This window comes from Gekko japonicus, unplaced genomic scaffold (genome assembly GCF_001447785.1).
Source record: "Gekko japonicus isolate JY-2015 unplaced genomic scaffold, Gekko_japonicus_V1.1 scaffold1149, whole genome shotgun sequence".
NCBI classification, from domain to species: Eukaryota; Metazoa; Chordata; class Lepidosauria; order Squamata; family Gekkonidae; genus Gekko; species Gekko japonicus.
This window is the reverse complement of record NW_015167084.1, coordinates 528,966-539,678: the sequence shown is the minus strand read 5'-3', so window position 1 is coordinate 539,678 and position 10,713 is coordinate 528,966. Positions and strand designations below refer to the sequence as shown.

Genomic DNA, 10,713 nt, shown 5'->3' with positions numbered 1-10,713 from the left:
GGATCAACCTTCTAAAGCTTTGGCCAAACCAATTTTTCTTAGATCTCTCGATACTTATGTTTACACATTTCCCCTTCCACATGAACTTGATAAATGGCAGTTGGAAGGGTTTCCTCCCCGCCCCCCCTAAGTTTGTGCAACTATCAGATGCATTATTCTGCAAACTGTTTCCCCCTCCGTGAAAGGGAAGAACTTGTTCCATAAGTGCAAAAGACCTAGGTTTACTTTATTTTTAAAAGACGTTAGATGACACCTGGGTGCATGGGTACAAGGACCACTATTGTTTTAAAAACTAAAACCAAAAAGAAAAGGGGTCTGATAATGAAGATGGGGCTACAACAGGACAGGGCAGTGCAAAATTTCTATCCAGGTGAATAATTCATGACATTCCCATTGAGAAACAAAATCTTACTGAACTGCTATCAGTATACTAGACTGGTGTTTTTTTTAAATTAAGTTGAATTATACACACACACACACACAGCCTCATCTGATGCTTTTATAGTTTGAAATCAGTGACATCAGGTGGATACTCTGAGTAACTGCAACCTTCCAAAGGGCTCTTCTGCACAAACATCTCTTAGTGTCACAAAGGCTCATTTGTTACCAAACCATTGAGCTAGGTCTAGATGAAGAATTGGTATAGAAGAATATATATCACCTTCTGTGTATCTCTTGGTAGAAAGGGAAAGGAAGAGGATTAAAATATACTGGGTTCAGACGCGCAGAAGTGATCAACTCATAGTTTATTAGTGATTCAGCAAGAGAAAGAAGACCGGCTATCCCTGGCCGAAGCCAGGTATTTATGCCTGAAAAAGGGTTACACCCAAAACACACACCACTCCCAACGATAGGCTATTAACACTCTATTGTTTCCCAATTGGTTTACTCTAGGATCCCTGTCTCCCTACTGGTCCATTCTAGGATCCTAGCGATCTATTGTTATGCACCCCTAAGCTCAGTCCTTTTGCAAGGACACTTCAGGCTCAATACAGACAGGCTCAATTTTATCAGTGATGATACATCTCCTTACACGCTCACACCGTTTTGTATTTACATTTCAAGCGAAAGGAAAATAAGTCCTTATTGACTGTCCACGCTGACCTGGACAGCCCATGCTGGTGTAGACTCATCCAATCTTGGAAGCCAGACAGAGCGAGCCCTGGTTAATATTTGAATGGAAGAACACCAAGGAAGTCTAGGCCTGTTACACAGAGGTAGGCAATGGCAAACCACCTCTGAATGTCCCTTGCTTTGAAACCCCCATGGTATCACCATGTTGGCTATGACTTGGGGGGGGGGAGACTATCCATCCCCTTCTGTGCTGCCCCATACTGTTATGCACTTTCAAAATTATTTTTTAGAAAGAGCAACAGAGCTATACTTCCCCCCCCCTCCCAGCATATTTCTTCATCTGTGTATCATTTAATGCTGTACATATAATCTCTGTTTGCTTATTATAAACCCAAACCATCTTTTTGATCAAAGGTGCTCAAGGCATTTTATGATAATATAAAACCAGTGATAAAATATTTTTAACCATACAAATTTAAGGATGCAGGGATCTCCCTTATATATAAAAGCCGAATGGTGGTGGCACTTCTCTAGAACATTCCACACTCTCCGGAATTGGTTGGCGCCCTGGTGTGTCACTCAAAATCTGTCCCTATCCACTGGCTGCATTGCTTGAGTCTCACCTCCAACAGTTTGCTGTTCCCCTCCCCCCTATAGCCAGTCAGAACACAGAGGACATTTGCATATGCAGCCTCATTGGCCTTTTTCTCGGAACACAGAGGTCGTTTGCATATGCGACTTGATTGGCTTTTGCCTCTAACATTCTAAACAGTTTGCTGTTCTGAGGTAAAATGTGTCCAATCTCCAGGTGAGAGCTGGAGATCACTCAGAATTACAACTGCTTTCCAGATGGCAGAGATCAGTTCCCCTGGAGAAAATGGTGGGCTCTGTTACCTTATATGCTGCTGAGGTGGCCCCGTTATGACAGCCAATGTGACGTAGCAGTCAGGGCTTCAGAGCACGGGAGAGGCTGCAGGTGTGTGGAGGATGGAAAGATGAAGAGTGAGGGGGAAATAAAGGTAGGTTGATGATTGGCTGGGAAGGAGATAGGGTTGCCAACTCCTGGTGGAAAATTCCTGGAGATGTGAGGGGTGGAGCCTGGAGAGGGTGAGGTTTCAGGAGGCATGGGACCTCGGACAGGTACAAAGCCACAGACTCTGCCCTCCAAACCAACCATTCCCTTCTGGGGAGCCATCATTGCCAATCTCCAGGTGAGGTAGCAGAGATCAGTTCCTCTGGAGAAAATGGTGGACTCAGTGTCATTATACCCTGCTGAGGTCGCCACAGCAAATTGACACTGAGTGTCCAAGGCCGGGGCACCCACCCAGAGCCTCTTTCTAGAGGTCATTGTATTTATTTCCACAACGGGCCTTTTTCCTAGTTATCTATATAGTACAGGAAAGACTGTTCTTTATTCAATTTCTTCTCTGTCAGTTTTCTTCTTCTCTTGGGATTTCTCTTTCTTTTAAAAAAGATAACCATCCCATTCTGGTCTGACCTGCTTAAGGTAACGTCATATCCCAGTTGTGAGCCCCAGTTCATGAGCTGCATGAATGATTTAGATGGTCCCAAATCCTTCCCGCTTTGAAATTCTATTGCGCAAAATGCTGTGGCCTAAACAGATTTCATCATTCTTCGCAACATATAAATTTGTCTACCTAACTCTACGGGTTAATCTGTCCTTACCTAAAACTTACATACAGAAACTTAAGCATGCAGTTATATGATAAATACTTGAGATGACAGCTGACATACTGTTAATATTTTTCAAAATGCTGATACCTGGCTGAAGGTATTTATGCTGTTCTTGATACTGGGGGACCAAATGAACTGTTTTCATTGTGTCAGTATTGTTTACACAGAGTATATGAGTACCACCCTTCAGCTGGAAGATAACCTGAAATGCATAATCATTGTTATCTCACAGTAGTACTCATTCTTAAGATAGCTAAATCATTTATGCAAAGAAGTTCAATTTGGAATAGTTATTTTTCTTAAAGTTATCTTATTAATTTCTAAAGCTGATAATTAATATTTTTGCATTTTAGAAAGGAAGAAGTAGTAATTATTACCACTTGAGGACTGGAATAATTTCTCTGTGAACAGCTGGGTTCCTCCCCTGCATTTTGTGAAGCCGGTAAGCTGCGTCTGTATTCTCCATCATTTGTGCTTTGACACACTACTTCATCTGAATTATTAGACATAATGCTGACAACTGCTTCTCTCACTTCTGCCTGGAGTATATGAAATTTCATAATTTAAAAGTAATATTATATTATAATGTTAAAAGAATTGGAAGTTTTAAAAATTCAAAGTTTCATAAATAAGAAATTTTACTGCAACCATTATGCTCAAGTGATAGGCAGAACTGGTAATTCAAATTGCTGTTGTTACAGCTAAAATTTGTTACATGAATATGTCTAAACAGTAAGAAATAAAATATGGCAAACAACCTGAAAGCAATATATATATCCTGTGATTAAATCCATAATGCCTTGCAGCAGTTAATTGGAAGTGCTAACAAATTATAGAAAGCATATGAATCACTAATAGCTTTCCGCTGTATTAATCCTAAAGATTCAATAACCATCAAGTATTTTTTCCTGTGTTTTAGGAGTAGCATTCATTCACAAGAATTTAAGAGTCCTGCTAGTTGCAAGCCAGGGGCTATCTAGTTCAGCATCCTGTTTTCAATAGCGGCTAGTCACACGCTTCCAGGAAGCAGGCCCATACACATGGGGGTACCTATGTGTTCCCGGCACCCTCCCCAAACAGCCATGCCTCCCCCCTTCCCCCTCTCTGTGAAATGCCTGCCTGGCTTGCCGGGGGAGGGGAAGCATGTCTCAGCCTGCACTCGGCTTGCTGCTGGTGCAATTATAATGCCTGAGCTTCTTTGGGAGGTGAGACGAAGTTCCCGTCTTTATTCTCCTCTTGGATTGCCTACAAAGGTGTGGGGGGGTATAGGAAAGGGACACAAGGATAATAGCCTGTGGGCACCAGGGGTTAAGGGGCTGTTCAGGGGGTTATTATCCTGCTGCTGCTAGCTAGCCAACGGAACCAGGTTGTGTCTGTAAAACTTGGAGGGGCTCTCCCAGCTCCTTCAGCAATGCTTGCCAGACATTTTGGATCTTCTGGTGGTAGGCTTTAATTTTGGAGCAATGCACAGTGCTTTCAGAGAGAATACAACTCCCAGACACAAATCCTGACCTTTCTTCATTATTTCCTAACTGCCCCAGGTGCTGCTCCCCCCATTTTTACCTGTCGACTCTTACCGAGCCATGTCTCTCCTCCTCTATATTTCCCTGAAGCCAACAACCTTGTGATGCAATCAGCTCCACCGTACTAAACTGCCCCCTATCGGCCCCCCTAACAAAAACTTTCTGGGTAGCCAGGAAGCTACAAGCAAGCCATGAAAGCTATGGCGTTCCTCTTTTGTTTTGTCTGCCTCTAGAGGTTCTATTTAACTATCATGGCTAATAGTAGCTGTAGGTAGCTATGTCTTCCACAAATGCGTCAAATCCCCTTTTAAAGCTACCTAAGCCAGTGGCCAGCACCACATCTTCTCACAGCAGATTCTGTTAATTTCTTGTGCATTGTGTGAATTATGCATTTTCTTTGCCCTGAATCTAATCAATTTCATTTCAAGATTATACTCATATTTATTTTTTAATCAAGGGAGCATTTGTATGATTCCAGTAATCAGGACTCCCCCCACCCTTTTTTTAAAAAGAGGTGCCGGAACTCTGAAATGAAGTTTTCAATCTGTATACAGAAAACTCACAAACTTTTAAACATTTTAAAAAGAATTTTGTCAAAGAGGTTCCAGAACTGTGTTTCTGTGCATTCCCCCAGAAAAAAGCCCAGCCAATAATACATGACTGCGCACCCTTACTTATTTAATTTTAGATGTCTCTATCCTGCTTTTCTCAAAGCAGACTAAAAACCAACATAAAACATGCAAATTATAAAATCATCAATCAACATAATCTAAACCCAATAACATCAGAAGCACCATTAGACAGATTTTTATCATCAGCAGTTTTTTCTTCTGAGACACAAAAATATAATTTTTCAATAAAATACAAAAAGATAAATTGCATACTTACAAGTTCATCGCAGGAAGCAGTAGTATCTTGAGGTAAAGGGCTAACACCGTTACAAGATTCTACAGTACAAAACAGAATTGAACAAAAGATATGCAGACAATATCAGGTCCGTCCTTCGCTTAAATTTAACTGATTGAGTCTAGAAAGAAACTAGCAAACAGAAAATGCACTCTTCATTAGATACTGAGTATATTGTACCAGACTTATTCAGAAATATTGGAGACGAAGAAGAAACTGTCACTGTTGCTTGAGCCCAGCTCCTCTTATTGAAATCTAAACTCTCCTGTCAAAAAAGCATTTCACTGGGGAAATTTTCCTATAGTAAACTTTAATCTCACCTTGACAGAATCTAAACAAGAACCTTTTTTTTTTTAAAGGAATACACGCACAAATATAAAGTGATATCTGGTAAATATCCATTTTATTTTGCAGAAATAAAACTGAGAATAATTTCATTTCTTGTAATGGTCCAAAAAGCTCAAGTTCACAAAGTCCATTATGGATTTGAGTGAGTTCTTGCTGCATGCAACAAATGACATTACATATGAACAGGGCCGGCTCTCTCACTAGGCCAGCTAGTCTCTGGCTTAGGGGCTCTGCAACTTACCTGGCTGCTTCATGCTCTGACGGAGGGCTGCTGGGAGCAGGGGGTGGGGCTTGTTGCATGGGCTCTTTACTGCCGGAGCTCCGCTCCTGTGCGCTCCTGCAGGAAATGACCCCTGCTCCTTCCATGATACTTTACAATTGGCGATGCTAAGGCGCCATTACAACAGGATCCCATTTAACGAATATGTCTGTACTTGCAACCAGCAAGCCTATTGAGGATGTAGGCCCAGTGGTCTTCCACATCCCAAGATTTGCATTAGAATGCGAAAGATATTTTGGGAATATTTTATTACGATATGCAGGGAGAGCGGACAATGACAGATTAATTATACTGTTTGCCAACAAAAATAAATGGGTAACTCTGCAAATGGCAAAGTTTGTTGCATGGGTGATAAAGGCCTTGCCAAAATCATCTACTGTTAATGTGGCCGATGGATACATTTATGTATTATGTATTATGTTGACTGACTGACTGAATTGTTACTGTTTTTAACTTAAATTGTTGCTGCTGATACGATTTTAAAAGTTGTTTGTGAAACTGTAATGGATATTAAGAGTTTTAATTGTTATTGTGATTGCTGTATTATAGTCTTGACATTGTTTTTGTTATTTTTGGTGTTATTTTGTAAGGCTATGAGCTAATGCCGGGGTATCAAACATGAGACCCAGGGGCCGGATCGGCTCCCGGGAAGGCTTCTACCTTCTACGTAGTGGAATTGGCTGTCTTCTGCTTCTTCTTCCAGTTCTGCTGCTGTTGCATCATTGTAGGTTTGCAGCTTACAGATACACACCTGAACAGCATACTCAAGATCGCAACAGCACAGACATTTTGATGTAATAATTCAGAGCAAGAGGTGTCAGTTATCAGACAGTTAAATAAACAAAATATTGCAGGAGTGCTAATGTTTTAAGTATGTTTTTATTTTAAGTTAAAAAAAACCCATTTGTGTTTGTGTCCTTTATAAAGTTTATATCTCTGCTACCTGGCATTACATTTTATGACACACATGGCCCGGCCCAAAAAGGTCTCATTTATGTCAGATCCGGCCCTCACAACAAATGAGTTCGACACCTCTGAGCTAATGCAATAAAGTCTATGTATGTATGTATGCTCCTTCCATGTGGGAACAACATTTTCATCAATTTTTGACACACACACACCCCCATTGTTAATTTAAAGGTACCAGATATACTGGCCCTGGAGTGGCCTCTAGTTACTACTACAGAAATATCAAGTTTAATTAAAGGAGTAAAACTTCGTAAGGCTCTGGGTCCAGACTTATGACCAGCTGAATTTTTTAAGGACAATTCAATGTGGTGAGCCAAGCCAACTTTTGTAAAGAAGAAGAAGAGAGAAGAAGAGATTGGATTTATAAGTTGCCCTTTACTCAGAGTAGTTTACAATCTCCTTTCCCTCCCCCTCCCCACAACAGACATCCTGTGAGGTAGGTGGAGCGGAGAGAGCTCTGAGAGAGCTGCTCTTGAGAGAACAGCTCTGAGAAAACTGTGACTGACCCAAGGTCACCCAGCAGCTGCATGTGGAGGCATGAGGAATCAAATCCGGTTCTCCAGATTAGAGTCCGCCACTCTTAACCACTACACCAAACTGGCTTCATGCCAACCTCAGTATACAGAAGGATATTATGGCTAATCTAACAATTATTTCTAATATCTTGGCCCAAGTTTGAATGGGAATTTTAGGACAGCTAACACAAGAAATCCCTCAAAATAAGGGGGATTAGGCAAGGTTATTTATTGCCCCCTCTTTTTTTGATCTATATATAAATGATCTAGCTATCTTTTTAGGTCCTTACTTGTCGCATGCCCTACTCTAGCAAATCACAAAGTACCATTAATGCTATATGCAGATGATACCCTGCTCCTTTCTTGCTCCCCAGTAGGCCTTCGTAAATTACTTAAGCATTCTCTGAATGTTGTCTAAATGAGGGATTATTTATAAACACCCAGAAATCTAAAATCATGGTCTTTTCTAAAGCAAGAAATATTCCTGAATATAAATGGCAAATTAACAGAAAGAAAACTGACCAAGTTAGACAATTTAATTATCTGGGTATTATATTTCAAACAAAGTTAAACTGGAAATTACATCTGAAAAACATTAAACATAAAGCAAAAGTATCCAGTAATGCTCTAATTCACTTTTTTCATACCTGGGGTGGGAATTTTATACCTGGAGCAATGAACGCATTTAATGATAAAGTAATTCCCCAGATATTATATGGTATTCAGGTTTTGATTGATGCGGTAGATGAAGCAATTGACCAACCTTTAATGCAATTTCTCCATAGTATATCAGGCATGCCAAATTGTGTCTCTGGGGTAGCCCTCAGAGCGGAATTAAATCATAAATTTCCGGAAGCTTTAGCGTGGCAAAGATAATTTTTGTTAATTGGTAACATGCTCATGTCTAACGAGGGGCTCCTAAGTCTTATTAGAAAAAATCCGCTACTGAACTCTTGGGAAAAGGTCATTGAAAAAAAGTTTAAGTTGTTGGGCTTCAACCTAAACAAAGCATATGAGATTAAAGAAATCAAGTTAGCGGTGATATCCCTGGATTTTAGAAGTACATAGAAGAGAGCACTCATGGCCTAATCCCCTTAGATTTTGTTCCACAATATGTTTATAACTTAACAGTGCCACAGTATAAGAGGACATCTATGCTGGCTAGCAGGGCTATTTTGGGGCAGGAACGCACAGGAACGGCGTTCCGTCTGGCTCCCAAGTTGGTCACGTCCAGGAGGAACTCATTAGCATAATAGGCCATACCCAACAGCAGAAACTCATTAGGATTGGCTACATTAGGGGTGTGTGGCCTAATATGCAAAGGAGTTCCTGCTACAAAAAAAGACCCTGGGTTTTGACAACAAACAAGGTAAACAGAATAACAAGCAAAAGGTGGGTGTGGCTAGATAACCACACTTCTGGTAACATGGGGGGGCGGCCTAATGTGCTAATGAGCTGTGCTGTCAGGGGGGTGGCCCAATATGCTAATGAGGTCCTGCTGTTGGGTGTGGCCTATTATGCTAACGAGTGCCTGCTGGGCTTTTTCTACAAAAAGAGCCATGCTGGCTAGGCTAAACACCTTTCTATCAATGTTTACTGAGGGTCATTATGCAGATAGAAAATGTGATGGTCATATTGAGACTTTGGAATATATTTTGCTGTTCTGCTGTTTTGGGGAGGATTTGAGGAAGAAATATTTATGGCAGTTTTTATCTGATGAATTTTATCTCTCTTCACAAAGTCTAAGTCAGATGTCACTATCAGATATAGATAATAGGATCGCTATATTAGTGGCAAAATTTTTGTTGGTGGTAATTAAATGCAAAAGAGGATAATATAGGGTTGTTTCAGTGTGATGTTGCTGGTGGCCAGTTGGCCATTAAAGCAATATATTTAAGTAAGTAGCTGTGGAAGAGGGGGTTCACCTTCTGTTCACCAGTACCCCATCTGTCTTGCTGGGATTAAGCTTTATTTTTTTAGCCTGCATCCGCCCCAAAACTCCCTCTAGCTAATGGTTCAGGGTTTCTATAGCTTCTTTGGTATCATCTGAGAGTGTGAGATAGAGCTGAGCGTTATCCCATGATTAATATCAACTAGGGTTGGCAGCTCCAGGTTGGGAAATACCTGAAGATTTTGGAGGTGAAGGCTGAGACAGGTAGGGTTTCAGGAGAGGAGGGACTTCAATGGGGTATAATGCCATAGAATCCACCTTCAATCGACCATTTTCTTCAGGTGATCTCTGTTGTCTGGAGATTTTTTCTAATCCCAGGAGATCTCTAGCCACCACCTGGAGGTTGGCAACCTTAGTTATAACCCAGTCCACCTTTCTAGATGACTTCACCCAGCAGTTTCATGTAGATATTAAAGAGCACAGGGGACAAGATAGGACTTTGTGCGGTTGATTTCTACCAATTAATCCTTCCCACTGCAGTCCTCAGTATAACGTCCCATGTTATTCTCAAGGATTTTCAAACTTTTTAGAGGGAAAGGGGGATTAATGAAGATGCCTGCCATGTGCTTTGTTCCATTCATAGAAGTTTGGACCTTCAGTAAGAAAATACAATCACAACATAAAATCATAGAACTGAAAGAGGTCTTTGTAGGCCTATCTAGGCCAATCCCCACTCCATGCAGGAAATCTAAAGCTAGGGCATTCACAACATATGGCTGTCCATCCTCTGTCTGAAGATTCCAAACGAGAGAGAGTCCATCCTCTATCTCACCCCAGGAAACTGGTTTCATAGTCAAACTATTCTTACCATTAGGAACTTTCTCACATTAGCTATGGTGACCCATGCAATGGTCACTTCCAGGCTTCATTACTGCAATTCGCTCTACACAGGTTTACCCTTGAGGCTGACCTGGAAATTACAGCTAGTGCAAAATACGGCGGTGCACCTACTGACGTTGATGCCTCTGCGGGCTCACGTTCAGCATGTGCTCCGCTAACTGCATTGGTTACCGGTTGAGTTCTGGATTCACTTCAAGTTGTCGGTAATAACCTTCAAAGCCTTACACGGCCTGGGACCAACATGTCTGAGGGACCGCCTCTTCCTGTATATGCCTCGAAGAGCGTTACACTCTATGGATCAACATCTCCTGGTGGTCCTGGCCCGAAGGATGCCCATCTTGCCTTGACCAGGGCCAGGGCTTTGGCCCCTGCCTGGTGGAACATGCTCCCTATTGAGATCAGGGCCCTGTGGGATCTTCTTCAATTCTGCAGGGCCTGCAAGATGGAGCTATTCCAGCACGCCTTCAGCTGAGGCAGCGGAAGTCCATGTATGGCCTGCCTGAGGTTGTTGTCACCCACCCACTGATAACCGGCCATTATTCATCAGTACCAACGGGCCATGGAATCTCTTGCAGCCAGTTGATTTTCGTTCTGAGCTATAACCACCGGGTT

The 10,713-nt window shown here is 41.7% G+C and overlaps 1 protein-coding gene across 1 annotated transcript in view; it reads right to left on the bottom strand.

The window, feature by feature from the left end:
- Positions 1-10,265, bottom strand: part of MTL5 (metallothionein-like 5, testis-specific (tesmin)) — a 40,277-nt gene extending 30,012 nt beyond the window's left edge. The window contains exons 1-4 of the mRNA XM_015412831.1: positions 10,217-10,265; positions 5,181-5,239; positions 3,147-3,308; positions 2,809-2,971 (exon numbers count right to left, since the gene is read on the bottom strand). Of these exons, the coding sequence (XP_015268317.1) occupies positions 2,809-2,971; positions 3,147-3,308; positions 5,181-5,239; positions 10,217-10,265 (433 nt within the window). The remainder of the gene's footprint in view (positions 1-2,808; positions 2,972-3,146; positions 3,309-5,180; positions 5,240-10,216) is intronic.
- Between the last annotated feature and the right edge of the window lie 448 nt (positions 10,266-10,713).